Source organism: Anas platyrhynchos, chromosome 34 (assembly GCF_047663525.1).
Source record: "Anas platyrhynchos isolate ZD024472 breed Pekin duck chromosome 34, IASCAAS_PekinDuck_T2T, whole genome shotgun sequence".
Lineage (NCBI taxonomy): Eukaryota > Metazoa > Chordata > Aves > Anseriformes > Anatidae > Anas > Anas platyrhynchos.
This window is the reverse complement of record NC_092622.1, coordinates 2,570,914-2,585,404: the sequence shown is the minus strand read 5'-3', so window position 1 is coordinate 2,585,404 and position 14,491 is coordinate 2,570,914. Positions and strand designations below refer to the sequence as shown.

Genomic DNA, 14,491 nt, shown 5'->3' with positions numbered 1-14,491 from the left:
GCTCCGTGGGGTAAAAGCTCCAGCGGGGCTTCAAGTCTCTCGAGTGCCGGTGCCCCAGGGACACCCCCCCCCCCCCCCCAAGCTGAGCTCCCTCAGCTGCCCCTCCCGCCCTGCCCTGAGCCCTGGAGCGGTGCCTTTCCGGAGAGGAAGCGGCCTCTTATCCCATTTATCTCCAAACAAATGGGAGAAGCAGGCCCCTGGAGAGGGTGGGGGCCCCTTGGGCTCGCTGCAGACGGTCACGTTTGGGTGCCGGTGGCCTTGGAGCATCCCAGCAGAGATCGGGAGAAGGAGCCGAGCTGCCTGCCCCAGCTCCTGTCCTGCTCCTGGCAGCACAGCTGGCTTGGAAATGCCACCAGCTCCTGCAGCTGGAAGGCCTGGCTGGGATCGGGCAGCCCCAAAATGCCCCAGGAAAGCCTTACGTCCCTCGGGTTGCTCTTGATCCAGCCGCTGCAGGGTCACCTGTGTCACTCAGTCCTTCCTGCTGCGTGTACCAATGCTTTTGTTCTTCACAGACAGGTCTGGTCCTTACACAGAATCACACAGAATTGTCTAGGTTGGAAGAGATCTCAAGATCAGCCAGTCCAACCTCTGACCTAACACTAACAGTCCCCACTAAACCATATCACTGAGCTCTACATCTTCCTAACATCCAACCTAAACCTCCCCTGGTGCAACTTTAGCCCATTCCCCCTCGTCCTGTCACCAGGCATGTGGGAGAACAGGCCAACCCCCACCTCGCTACAGCCTCCTTTAAGGTATCTGTAGAGAGCAATAAGGTCGCCCCTGAGCCTCCTTTTCTCCAGGCTGAACAATCCCAGCTCCCTCAGCCGCTCCTCGTAGGACTTGTTCTCCAGGCCCCTCACCAGCTTCGTCGCCCTTCTCTGGACCCTCTCGAGCACCTCCATGGCCTTCTTGTAGCGAGGGGCCCAAAACTGAACACAGTACTCGAGGTGCAGCCTCACCAGAGCCGAGTACAGGGATACAAGTCCTGTTCCGAGGACAAGTCCTTCCCTAAGCCCTTGGGAAATAAAATGCCAAGACAAGGAGCTTGCCAGCCCACGGTGCGTAGTGTTTGTGCCATCAAAGCTGGATCACATGCACCAGTCTTAGAAGGTGAGGGAGACGAAAACAAATAAATGCGCCCGAGGCCTTCATGCTGGTGGCTGGCCCTGCCGGGCAGGACAGAGTCCAGGGGCTGTTGGGGCTGGACCCCCTCACCCCCTCTTACAATCAGCCCCTGCTGGCCATGGCTGCAGTGCGCGGCCTACATCCAATTCCTGCCTTTCCCATGGGTTTGCAGAGGGCAGAAACTCCCCTCAGCTCCCCTCCTCCCGCCTCAGGTTCATGATGTGTTTCATGGAAACAAAACCGCATCCCTGCCCTGCTGGGAAGGTGCAGCCACAGCGAAGGATGAGCCTCCCGGCCCACGGCACAGCACGGCATCCCTGTGCCAGCTGTGGGGCAAAGCGAACCCCACAGTGCTGGGGGGGAGACCAAAACCCCAAATTCCCCTTTGCAAACAGAGGCTGGGACCCTGCGGGGCCGGGGTACCTGCTCGCTGGGGTCGCTGGCGACTGGCCTGTTGTTGTGCAAGGGCCGACTTATCAGTGCCGTATGCTTCCCTGTTCCAGCCGTGCCTTCCTTCCGAGCCGATTGTTGATCACAATGTCTTGTCTGCACTTGAAAAGGAGATTTCCTGCAATTGTTTTGCAGGACTTGCAGCTCGATGCAAAACGTTCTGCCTATCAGCCCCCTCCCCAGCATAGGGGCAAGGCTAAAGCCCCCCTCCCTTCCCCTGCAAAACTGCCAGGCAATCATGTTGGGTTGATTAATTGCTGCCTGGCCAGAGGTGTTGCTGTGGAGATAGCCATCTGCAGCGAATTCCGACAGCTGAGGAGGAATCGCGACTCCGGCTGCCCCCAAGCCTAAAATCCTGGCTCAGAGGCAGTGCCCTGGGGGATGTGGCTGCTCTGCCCCCTCAGCAGTGTGCTGTGTCCCCAGTGTGCTGATTTTGGGCTCTTTCCCCAAAGGAAAGCCTGAGGGCCCCTGAGCAATGCCTCAGGGACAGGCACGCACATTCCCCCTAACCCACCCTAACCCCTGGGGCTCCCAGCTGATTCATTTTCCCCCTGCCCACAGCACCAGCGAGCCCTGGGCAGGATCAGGCCCATAGCTTGGTGGCCGCCAGGTCCTTCATGGAGCAGGCAGCAGGTGAGGTGGCTCTGAAGCACCCACGGAGCCTCTCTGGTGCTGATGCTGGCACCTTCCTGAGGCTCCCCTTCCCCAGCACACCGTGACCTCAGGTGCACGCCAAGCCGGGGGGCTGGAAGCCACATCTGACATCCCCTCGCGCTGGGCTGTTCTCAGGATATCGGGCTGCCATGGTCATTTCCTGCTGGGGAGGATCCCGGAGCCCACCCCGAGCCCTACAGCAGCTGCATCCCTGCATTCCCAGACAAACGCCAGCCGCCGTGCCGCGAGGATCGCCCCGTGCAGCTGCTCCGCACGCCCGCCGGTGAGCCAGTGCGCCTCGCGCCCCTCTCCCACCACTGCCTTGGGATTCAAAAGCCCCGGGCACAGCTAGGCTCCAGTCCCATGGGCTTCTTGCCAAAGCTTTCAGGAGGGTGACAGTGCCCGGGCAGGGCTGGGGCTGGTGCTCTGGGGGCGCTGGTTGTGGTGCGTGGAGCTCCGCGTGGTGCCGTGGGGTACCCCAGTGCAGCGATGCACTTGGCATTCCCAGGGATGGGTCCTCTTGGGAGTTTTGCAACAGGGTCCACGGCACCTTTGCCGTGTGGCTGCAGCCGTGCTGGGATCCACAGGCTTTCATGCTTGTGGCAATAAAAGGATGCTGTTACGTTTCCCTTAAGTTTGTAGTTTTGGTACCTACTCGGAGCCCTGAGGGGATCCAGTGCGGTGCGCGGCAGGGAGGAGCGAGGGAGCTGGGCTGCACGGCACCTGCACACCACAGTGGGGGCACGGCTGCTGCTGCGGTCTCCTGCATGCTTCATGGTCCTGACCACGGCACCGGGGTGCACCTCTGCATGTAAGGGCAGGGCAGCGGCAGTGGGGATCCCACCAGCTCTGTGCCGGGGGAACCTGAGTGCGGGAGGCGTGGAGGCAGCTGCAGGGAGCTGCAAGGGAGGCTCCCAGGCTTGCAGCCCCCATGCCCACGCTGACGTTGCTGAGCCTCGGGGCTTGCAGGTGCCCTGACTGGGTCCTTGTCTCTGCCACCTGCCAGTCCCCAGCACCGTGTGTCCCCAGGGTACGGCCACGGCTGGCTGTGGTCCAACAGGGATGGAAGCGGGAACAGAGCTGGGGGACTGGGAGGCTGCTGCTTGCGGCTGGCAATGTGAGGTTAACGTTCAATGCTGATGCAGCATCTTTGGAGGGAAGATGTAGGAATTTACCCATCGGAATAAAATCCCCTAGGATTAAAAAAAAAATACATATGTACTTCCAGAACCTCCCCCAGTGACCGAACTTTGCCAGGAGAGATCAGCTTATTTTTCTCTATTTTGCAGCTGCCCCACTCTGTGCAGCCACTTAGATTTTCTATCTGAGTTTCCCTTTTGATCTTTTCTTATGTCTAAATGAAAACTCCTGCTCCTTATAAATAGGATTTTTATTTTATTTTATTTTATTTTATTTTATTTTATTTTATTTATTTATATTTTGGGGGGGGGGAGGGATCTCTAGCATCCCTCAGTGCAAAGAGGCAGAGGGATATAAAGCAAGACCTGGTGAGCAAGTCTCCAGACAAGCCTAATTCAAGCAAGTCTCACAGTGTGACACCCACAGCTGGGTCTTTGTGAGACCCCTGTGTCCCATACCCCGGTGCTGCAATTCAGTCGTCATTTGGGATGGCCAAGAGCAGAAATTGAAGTTATCAAGAAGCTGAGCGTGCGGATGCTTCCCAGCTCTAGTGCCCGGCAGGGCTCCCAGCGTGGCTGCAGCTCTCTGCCCCTGCCGAAGGGCTCCGCAGTTCATTGCTCTCCCTTTCTTTGCAGCTACCAGAATGGCTGAGACGACCGCTGCCCCCAGTGAGGCGCCCACTCTCCCAAATGAGTATGGGGACTACCACAACTGGTCGGAGCTGTTCCACCTCTTCAACTACACCTACACCTTCTGCGAGTTCAGCCTGGATGAGAACGTCAAGCGCGTCGTCCTCTTCATCCTTTACCTGGTCATCTTCGTGGTGGGCTTGGTGGAGAACCTCCTCGTCATCTGGGTCAACTGGCAGACACGGGGCAACAAGAGCTTGGTGAACCTCTACATCATCAACATGGCCATCGCCGACCTCGGCGTGCTGCTCTCGCTGCCCATCTGGATGCTGGAGGTGATGCTGGATTACACCTGGCTCTGGGGCAGCTTCCTCTGCCGCTTCACGCACTACTTCTACTTCGCCAACATGTACGCCAGCATCTTGTTTCTCACCTGCCTGAGCGTGGATCGCTACGTGTCCCTGACGAGCTCCTCCCTCTTCTGGCGTAAGCACCAGCACCGGGCACGCCGCATCATCTGCGCCTGCAGCTGGGTCCTGGCAGCAGCCATCCCCTTCCTGGAGGTGGCTCACATGCAGCTGGTCAACACCGGAGAGCCCATCTGCATCTTCATGGCCCCCTTCGAGACCTACGACGAGTGGGCGCTGGCGGTCAGCTTGGCCACCACCACCATTGGGTTCCTCATCCCCTTCCCCATCATCGCCGTGTTCAATGTCCTGACGGCCAGGTTCCTGAAGCGCACCAAGCCGGAGAGCAGGAAGCACTGCCTGCTCATCTACGCCTACATCATCGTGTTCCTCGTCAGCTGGCTGCCCTTCCACGTCACGCTCACGCTGCTCACCCTGGACGGCAACCACATCATCCTCCACTGCACGTTCGCTCACTTCCTCTACTTCTTCTACGACATCATAGACTGCTTCACCCTGCTCCACTGCGTGATCAACCCAATCCTCTACAATTTCCTAAGCAAAAACTTCCGCAGCAAGCTCATCTCTGCCGTGGTGAAATACATCCCCAAAGACCTCGCCGGCCAGAAAGGTGCAGACAACTCCTCCTCCACCACGCAGCACTCCATCGTCATCACGAAGGACAACAACCCCCCCAATTAAGCGGGGTGTTGGACTGCCCGCTCATGGCTGGCCCCAGGGGGGTGGCCAGCTCCCTGGGCTCACTGCGGTCAGTAAGGTTATTTTCCCTGGTGCTAAGCAGACACTTTGCTTTTAAACAACACTTCTTGGCTGGCCACCTGCTGTGATCTGAAGGCAAGGGCAGAGTGCCAGGCATGAAATGAGATGGTGCAGGGAGCTGCAGACACATCGCCTCTGATGTGCTGCCCTATCGGATCTGTTTAGCTAACGAAAGAATAAGAGAAAGAGATTATTTCCTGTTTTCCAAACACTTGTACTCTGTCTGCTCTGAAACCTGCTCACAAACCCAGTGCTGGGACCTGACTCCAGCAGCCCCCAGCCTTCCCCACAGCCACGCAGGGTGGGGGACATGCTGCCCTCTTCCTTTAGCCCAGGGTTTTCTGCAGCCCCTACTTCCACTTACCCGTGTGCTCTGGGCATAGCCTGCTGCAAAGGTATGGGATGAACGCTGCCCTTCTGCTCTGATGCTTTCCCGAGCAGGAACGAGATGAAATTCATGCCTTTGAAAGACAAACCTTCCCTCGCAGCACCTGGCAGGGAGCTGAAAGCCTGATTTTACAGAAATGAAGGCAACAAAACCCAGAGGTGCTGAGCATGACACAGAGCTGAGCTTTAACGAGGGGAGGAACCACTCAACATCGGCAACTCATTGAGGGCGATTGTTCAAACCCAGCAGTAAATTAGGGACAAGTAGAACTGGGTTTCACCGCGCAAGTCTGCCTTCAAACATGACTGGGGAGAATCGAGTTAGGGTTCCCGGTTTGTGTACTGCACCCAGCTCATTAACACTGGTCTCCTTTAAAGCATCTCGTGTCGGGTTCCTCAGCCACTGGGCACCTTTCTAAGTACCGGCGGGCTCTGGCAGTCCTTGACATGCGCTCCCTCTCAATCAAAGTCGCATGGAAGGTGTGCACCGCGGCACTTCCATGTGCACACATCCTCAGAGTACAGGCTGCAAGAAACTGGAGCATCTGGAGAAAGTTCCTCCTCGTCTGGCTTCTGCTCAGTCACATGCTGCGGGTCAAGCCCTGGGTAGGGGAAGGTGAAGGAGCAGCAGCCGCTGGAAGGGAATTAATAAATCTGGAGGCCTTGAGCTGCTTAAGGAACCCATTTTTAAAAAAGCAAGGCATAAGCAAATTGGACAGGATGCTCGCCTCCAGCAGCGGAGGGCAGGATGTGCCGGGCTGACACGGACCCACGGTCACCGTGGGGCTGGCCGGGGGCCGCTCCGCTCCCCCGCTGCACGCCCCAGGGCTGCTGCGCAGAGATGTCCCTGCTCGCCTCCAGAAAGGGACCGGCCCAGGCAGGAAAAGACAAATCCTTCTCTGTCACAGAAATATTTGCTGAGCAGCCAGGGCAGAAGTCAGCCCCCCGACACGAGGGCAGCCCCTTTGCTAGGGGATGTGGAGGCAGCCGCCAGCTGAGCGTGGCTCTGCGCCTGACCCCTCTTGGGGCTTCCTTTTGCTCGTGCCCTCTCCTTCTCACTGAAGAAACTGAAGATAAGCACACAATAGCAAGACATCTGATGCATGACATAACCCGGACAGCACTATATTCCAGTTACCTAAACATGTACAACTTGGCATTCGACCTATTAAACTTTTGTTTTGTTTTAAAGAAAACTCTCCTAATGCATCTGCAACTTTGTGCCAGAGCAGCCTCACAACCTCCCCCCGGACAGCACGAGGCAGAATTATTTCACCCACGGCTTCACCCAGAGACCTGGCTCCAAAACCCTGCAGGTCCTGCAGCTCCCCTCGACTCCCTCCCAGCCTTCCCTTGTCCCCTCTCATGGGAAGCTGTCCCAGCAGCGCGTTCCTTTAGCATTCCCAAATACCCGCTGCTCCTGGGCCTCCTCCCCAGCTTGAATTTGTCCAGCACCTGCTCCTGGCACTGGCTAACTTTATAAAAAGAATTGTTATTATTTTCTTTTTAACAGAGAAACAAGGCACAAGAGATCAACGTTTTTCATTTTATTATTCTAAATAAAAACCACAATTTGTGCTGAACAATGGAGTATAAAAGAACCCGATGTACAACGATTTTAAACATCTACTATTTGGGGGGAAAGTTTACAAAATATACAAAACTTTACAGCAAATAGATAGTAAACACTTAAATATCAGGAGGTCAGTACCTACTATTAACTTAACAAAAAGGTTAGACAGCAATTCAACTTTTTTTTTTTTTATTTTTTCTGTTTAATTATTTTGTTAAGAGACCCGGATCCTTCAAGAAAGGGGAGGACAAACCAGAACGGCGCAATGCGTTGCAGGGGTCAGAGCAAGGCAGCTCCAAGCACCCTTCACAGCGCCGGGGGGGCTGCTGAGGCCCCATCCCAGGCCTGGGGGGGCTGGCAGAGGGGCCGTGTGGGGCTGAACCCGATGTGGGGCACGCCATGCAGCCTCCCAACCACAGGGGAGGAGAGCTCCCTCAGCCCCTCTCAGCCACGGCCCCGTCCCCACGCTGCCTCCATAAACGAGAGCTCGCTGCCCATCGCAGGCAGCTTCTCGTGGGAATAATTCATGACCACACAGGGAAGAACCCAAGACAGAAACATCAGGGACCTGAGCGCTCTCTCCCCACCCACACACCAAAAGCAACCGGCAGAAAATGGGGTGGGCTTTTGCTTTCCTGTCTCTGTGCTCAGAAGGGTGGGCTTGCTTTGCCCGCTACTGTTTCAGTGTAAAAGCTTCTCTTTTTTGGTTTATGTGCACAAAAGGCTTTTGCTTCACAGCTTAGCTAGACACGGGGCCGCAGGCTGTTACCATGCACCAGTGCCCCGAGGCATCCCGAAGCTCATTGCAGCTCCTGGGGCATTTCAGGAGCGTCTCGAGGCTTTGAAGACTCGGTGGTCCCAAGCCTCCCTCACATCCTTCATAACAACCTCCAGAGCAGACCACGGCCGTTCCCCACACGCCAGGGCCCCCTCCACCAGCACACCTCGCCACCATCAGGACAACGGAGGCGGAGGCGACCCTGTGCCCCAGCGAGCCCCCCCGGCAACACGCTGCCGGCCCCCAGCACAGCTCCTGAGCCCTTCCCTTGGAGCCAGCAGGGTGGGCACGGCTCCTTGCTGCCGGGGGTCCCGCACCAAGGCCACGGGCAGCCCCCCACAACCAGCACTCGGGAAGCAGCTCCAGCTCACAGACACCTTCCCCATCTCCCGCACCAGCCACCTACCGTCTCAGTACCTCTCCTCCTCTGTAAACATCCTGCAGGAACCTAAATGCCAAGCGGACAAGTCCCGTTAGGCACCCCCAGCAGGCAGGCAGCTGGCCCAAACCTGGCCAAAATAACACAAACGGGGGAAAGGACGCGAACCCCTCAGCAGCCTCCGCTTCCCTTTTTTCCTCCCAGGTGAGGTCGGCTCCTCTGCCCCTGCCCTGTGCAGACACCGAGGTGGGAAAAGGAGGGCGCGTCGGTGCTCCAGGTGTGGGAGCAGAGATCCCCTGGAGGGGACCAGGGGGGAACAGGCAACGTGGCCCAAAGGAGGCTGCTGCAGCCCAGAGAGCCGGGATCGATTTGGGGCATCCCAAGGGAGGGACCCCGCGTGGAGCAGGGAAAGAGCGTGATGATGAAGGAGAGGTGGAGAGGAGGCATCGCAGGCTGACCGCACTGCCTGGGGGAGGAGGTAGAAGAGGGTGGATGGGAGGAAGGTGGTTTTAGTCTGCGTTTAGTTCTCTCTGTTCTATTGTTCTTAACTGGCAAGAAATTAGTCTTCCCCAAGCCAAGGCTGTTGTGCCCATGACGGGAAGTGGGGGGAGATCTCCCTGTCCTTACCTCAACCCACAAGTTTCAGTCTCCCCTCACCTTCTATTGCTACAGAGCTCCTTCCACAGCACTTGGATGGGACTAAAGGAAGAGTTGCTTCGATGGGGAAGGCTGTGACAGAAGTCAAATGACCCAGCCGGGTGGCCACCGTACCTCAGGAAACTGGTACAGGACAGGAGGGGATGGAGGCCGTCATCTCCTCGGATGCTACACGTTAATACTCACGAGGTGCTTTGCATCTTCCACGCGCTTTGCAGATGTGAGCCAGTAATCTTCAGCACACTCCAGGGAGGTAGGTCGGTACCACAAGTGTTACCACCCTCATTTTACAGATGAGGAAACTGAGGCAAAGAGGTGAAGTGACTTGCCCAAGGCCACAGTGGAGCGGGGGGAGCAATCCCCAGGAATTCCTAGCTCACGAACCACGCGTCCGGACCACGCTGGGCTGCGGGTTGCCCCTTGGAGCGGAGGGGGTTAGCGGGGTGATCTCGCAGGGTTTGCAGATCACTAGTTTTGTTTTGTAACAGCATTATCTTTGCAGAAGCACAGGAGCCCAATTTACGACGACCGTAGCTTGAAAGCGCTTCCTGTTTGTGAGGTAGTAGGAGTTACCTAAGGGCAGTTATAACTCACGCTGTGGTATTTGGAAAAATCTGTTCCTCTCCACCTCTGCCCCACAGCAGGATAGCATGGGAACCAGCCGGTCCCACCCTTCCTGGTGTAAACACTGCCGGCAGGGCCGGGCCGGCCCCGGGAGCCCACGCTGCAGCACACGCGGCTCCCAGCGGCCACCCCAGCACCGCGCCACGGTCACGGCGTCGCGACAGAAGGCGAACGGACTCACATGGGCACCGACACCGTCCTGCAGCACTCGTCAGAGAGGAGACGCGTCCGGGATGCAGTGGTGGCAGCAGCAGGGGCCATGCCTCCGGCAGAGCTCCATCCTTCCCAACAACACCGGTGGGGAGATAAGGCCACGGTTTTGGCTTGTGCTCGTGCGCCGGGGCCACGCAGCCTCAGCAACGCTGCTCTCAGGCAGCTTCCAACACGACGCCCTGGGACGCAGCAAAGCATCGTCCCAGGAAGGGCTGCAAAACACCTCCTAGGAAGCGGCCGATCCCTCAGCACGGAGCCTCTGCCCTGCCTCGCTCGGCCATTCCTCCACGGGACCTCCCTGCTCGCAGCACCCCTCTGTTCGGGCTGCTCCCTGCCACGAGGTGGCCGGCTCCTTCCTTTCCCTTTGTCCAAAAACGGGGTCTTTGAAGACGGCAGCAGCATCGTGGGCACGGCAGCAACGTGCCCAGAGCCCCCGGCCACCCTCCATCGCCTGCCCCTGGCATCCCGCCTCACTGCCTGCTCGTCTCCCCTGCAGCGGAGCCATGGTGGCAAGGCCGATCCTGTGACACAGACTCTCCTCACAATAGCAGCAGAACCCCAGTGATGCCTAGAACGAGTCTTTTTTTTCCTGTCTTTTTTCTTTTTCTTCAAGTCCAGCATCATCCTGCTCTAGCTCTGTCCCTCTCTACTGAGGTCAGGTGTCAAAATATCTTAGCAGCATCAGTTTGTGGGTAAGCTCAAACTGAGGGTTAGCCTAGTCAAGTGGGCTAAAAGGTTTAAAAAAAAAATAATCTAGATTCAAAACCTAGTGAGAAATGCTAAAAACACAAAACTCATTGGCCTCTAACAGGATCAGAGGTAAGTAAACACAACGGACTTCTCAGAAACAGTGATGTAGCTTACGTGCTGTTGATTTGTACAATGCCAATCTAAAAAGCCCTAGCAAGGCCAAAAATTTAAAAAAAAAAAAATAATAATAATAAAAACAGAAAAGGAGGATTCCATCCATGACGCCTGACCATTAAATAAAATAAGCGACGTTTCTCCACAGCTTCTGTCGCGAGCGTTCGCTCCTTTGCTGGCCCTGCCCTGCCTCACCCCATCAGCTGTCCGCATTTTTCTCCGCATCTTTGGAATGGATAATGTACATGAAAGTCTGCTCGATGGTGAAGTCCGGGGGGAGGCTGCCTTTGTGCACGCCTATGTGCTTGCTCATGAGGTTGAGCGTGGAGCTGTAGTGGCCGCACACGGTGCAGCGGTACATCAGGGCCCCTGAGTGCGTCCGCAGGTGGCACTTGATGGTGGAGCGGCCGCGGAAGAACTTGTGGCACACCTTGCACTGGTAGGGCTTCTCCCCGGTGTGAATCCTCCGGTGGTAGTTGAACTCGCTGGTGTGGGCGAACCTCTTCCCGCAGACCTTGCAGCTGTACTTACTGTTGCCCGGCTGGCTCTGCAGTGCCAGGTCTTCGCTCAGGAACTCCTCGGGCAGCTTCCTCTTCTGCAGCCCCTGCGGCTGGAGCCGGTCACCGAAGCTGGGTCGGATGTCCAGGCCGCCGCCGCATTTGTGCTGGCTGACGTGGTAGCGGTACGCCGCCTCCAGCTTGAAGCTCTGCCCGCAGAAGTGGCAGCGGAAAAGAGCCTCCTCCACGTTCTGGTGGACGGCCAGGTGCTTCTCCAGGAGGTGCCGGTCCACAAAGCTGTTGGCGCAAACGGAGCAGGAGAAGACCGAGATCCCCAAGTGAGACAGGGCGTGCCACATCAGGCTGCAGAGGCTCAGGTGCCTCTGATCGCACACGCCGCACGTCTGGCTTTTCAGGTTCACGTGGTCCAGGATGTGGTTGCGGACGGTGTGGAAGTCTTTGGCCAAAGGCTTCCCACAGGCGGTGCACGCCAGCTCCGAGCCGGACCCCCCGCCAAAGGCGCCGACCTTCCCCGGCAGCGGGTCGCTGGGGTGGACGATGACGTTGTTGTCGAACACCCCTTCCCTGCGGTGCAGGGTGAGCTGCCACTGGGTGAAGAACTTGGTCTCACACATGTCGCAGGAGAAGAGGAAGATGCCGATGTGGGACAAAACGTGAGTGACCCTGGAGTTCCGGTCCTGGAAGTGGGTTTCGCAGACCTTGCAGTTCCCGGTCAGCAGGTCAACGTGATCCCTGGCGTGCTGGCGGATCAGCTGGATGTTGGGCTCCAGCACCTTCTTGCACACCTGGCAGGGCATGGCCTTGCTATCCCGGCTGTCGTTCTCAAAGGCCAGCTCTTCCTCGCTGTCGTCGCTCAGCTCGATGACTTCTTCCGACGGGCCCAGCTCCTCGCTGGCATCTTCGAAGTGCAGTTCGTCCTCGCCCAAATCTTCCAGCTGAAGCTCATCCATCTGCACGAAGCCCTGCTCTTTGGAGTGGTTGCTGTTGCTGGGACAGGAGTTGCTTCCCGTGGAGATGTCCAGGGAAGCGTCGGTGGTGAAGAAGCCGCCCTTGCTGTAGTCACCATTGCTCTGGACTTTATACTGCTGGCAGGAGCTCGTGGTGGTTTGAACGACGACGTTCACGCTGCCCAGGCTGGGCTGGGCTGCCATGCTCGCGGCAGGAGCGAATTGCTCCACATCTGGTTCCTGCTCCGTCTTGGGAGGCTGCTGCTGCTGCTGCATCAGGGCGAGGGCCTGGCCGCCTTCGCTCGCGTTATTCCTGTCGTCCTCCTTGTAGCCGCCCACTGCCTCCCCGTGCAGGAGGTAACCGCGCTCGGGGCCGAAATGCTCCCCGCCGCTCCGGATTTCCCCCAGCGAATGGTTCTGCTCCGAGGAGGCGCTGCTCAGAGGACCCGACCGGCCCTCGCCCACGGCCAGGGAGGGTTGCTTGGGGATGGCCGAGCTCTCCAAGTCGGGGAAGGTGGAGTGGCAGGCCTGCAGCAGGTCCTCCATGCCCAGCCGCTCCGCCACCTCGTAAATGACGCCCACGTTGATCAGGTCTGTGAAGAGCTCGGAGGTGTACACGAAGCTGAGGATCTTCTCAAAGTTGGCCGGGGTGATGAAGTCCACGACGTAGGTGCGAGCGGCGTCCAGCCCCGTGTTCAGAAAGAGGTTCTGGAAGTAGCCCGCGGCGCAGGCCAGGACGGCTTTGTGCGCGGCGAAGGAGCGGGTGCCCACCAAGATGGTGACGTCGCACATGGTCTCCGAGAGCCTGCACTTGTTGAGTTCCTTCAGCAGGTTGTTGGGGTGGTTGGTGCTGTGCAGCTTGATCCTCATGCCCATCTTAGCAGCTGCTTGGGGGTCTCCCTGTCCTGCTCAGCTGCTTCTTCACGCCCTCATCAGCCGCAGGAGGTGCTTGGCATCCAGAAAGTGGCAGGGCAAGGGGCTCTGCGGGGAGGAAAACGTGAAAACTTGAACACCTTCACAGCCAGGGAGGTGTCGTGGCAGACCTCAAACCCCCCCCCTCCTGACAAGCAACTGGGAACCAGCTCCTGAGATGGGGGCGAACAGAGCCCCTCTCGTATCAGGAAATAAAATTAAAAAGCCGCCGGCTCTGCCAGCGATGCCCCAAAGCTCCCGCTGCGTCCTGGGCACCGCGCTCGGCTCCGCCGCTCACAGAGTGCTGGGGGGGGGGGGGGGCTCCCCTCCAGGCCTCTCCAACACTGCTGCCTCGCAGCCCCCTGCCCGCCGCCCACCCTCGCTCCAGGTCTCCCCCGCACCCATGTGGGCGTTTTGGTGGGGTCTCGCCCCCCCCCCCCACCGCAGCGCTGGGCCCCCTGGGGGCCACCTCCCAGCCCATCCTGCAGCCCCCAGCCCACCCTCAGCACCCAGGGCACCGAAAGCCCCCGACATGTGGGGACACGAAGGGGAACCGGCCGAAACGCGTCTCAAAAGCCCGGTTTGCTGGGGGGGTCCCACACCAGAGCCCTGGTGCCAGCTTCGATAGCAAGGAAAAGGGGGGGGGGGCAGGCTGGGGGGTGCTCGGCTGGGGTGCACCCAGAGCCCTGCCCGGAGCCCCCTGCCCACTCTGGGGCAGGTGGGGGGTCTGCGGGTGCAGGAGGAGCCGGGGAAGTGTGCCCCCCACCCTGGGGTGCTGGGGGGGGGGGCTGTGGGTGCAGGGGGAGCCGAGGATGGGTCCCCCACAATCCGGGGTGCTGGGGGGGGGGGGGGGGGGGAAGAGACCGGGCAATGGGGGGAGGAGGAGGGGGGAGAGGGGAGGGGGGCACGGATCTGCCACCGAGGGAATGGGAACCGGGGGGGGATACCGGGGGGGGGACACGGGAGGGGGGGGACACCGGGGGGGGGCACAAAGCAGCCCCGAATTGGCCACGATTTCGGCGAGGGGAGGTTGGGGGAGACCACGTGGGGGGGGGGCACCGAGGGGGGGGTCAGAAAGGGAGGAAAGGGGGGGGTCAGAAAAGTGAGGGGGGGTAGAAAGCGAGGGGGGGCAACGAGAAGGGGGGGGGGGGCGAGGGGAGCCGGGGACCGAGGGGGGCGGCGCGGCCCCGGGGAGTGGGGGGGTTGGAGTGGGGGGTGGCCCCGGGGGGGCGGCCCCGGGAGGTGGGGGGGGGGCGGCCCCGGGGGGGGGCTCCTTACCCGCCCGGCGCCCCGCACCATCGCCGCTCGCTCACACAAAGGCGCCGCCCCGCCCTCCGCCGGCCGCCGCCGCGACGAGCGCCCGCGCCGGCCGCCACCGGAGCCGCCTTCCGCCGCCCGGCCCCCCCGTCGGGGCCACAGCGCCGCCACGGCCCGGAGGGGAACTGCGAGGG

At 59.3% G+C, this 14,491-nt stretch overlaps 2 protein-coding genes across 2 annotated transcripts; one reads left to right on the top strand and one right to left on the bottom strand.

The window, feature by feature from the left end:
• The first annotated feature begins 2,011 nt into the window (after positions 1 to 2,011).
• GPR182 (G protein-coupled receptor 182) lies at positions 2,012 to 7,100 on the top strand. Its single transcript, XM_005025786.6, has 3 exons — positions 2,012 to 2,211; positions 2,368 to 2,515; positions 4,008 to 7,100. The coding sequence occupies exon 3, from the start codon at positions 4,016 to 4,018 to the stop codon at positions 5,108 to 5,110; it is 1,095 nt and encodes a 364-aa protein (XP_005025843.2). The 5' UTR covers positions 2,012 to 2,211; positions 2,368 to 2,515; positions 4,008 to 4,015; the 3' UTR covers positions 5,111 to 7,100.
• Positions 7,101 to 7,109: 9 nt separating this feature from the next.
• ZBTB39 (zinc finger and BTB domain containing 39) lies at positions 7,110 to 14,455 on the bottom strand. Its single transcript, XM_038171529.2, has 2 exons — positions 14,319 to 14,455; positions 7,110 to 13,109 (listed from the first exon to the last, which is right to left on the bottom strand). Exon 2 carries the CDS (start codon positions 13,002 to 13,004, stop codon positions 10,863 to 10,865), a length of 2,142 nt encoding a protein of 713 aa, XP_038027457.2. The 5' UTR covers positions 13,005 to 13,109; positions 14,319 to 14,455; the 3' UTR covers positions 7,110 to 10,862.
• Positions 14,456 to 14,491: the final 36 nt, after the last annotated feature.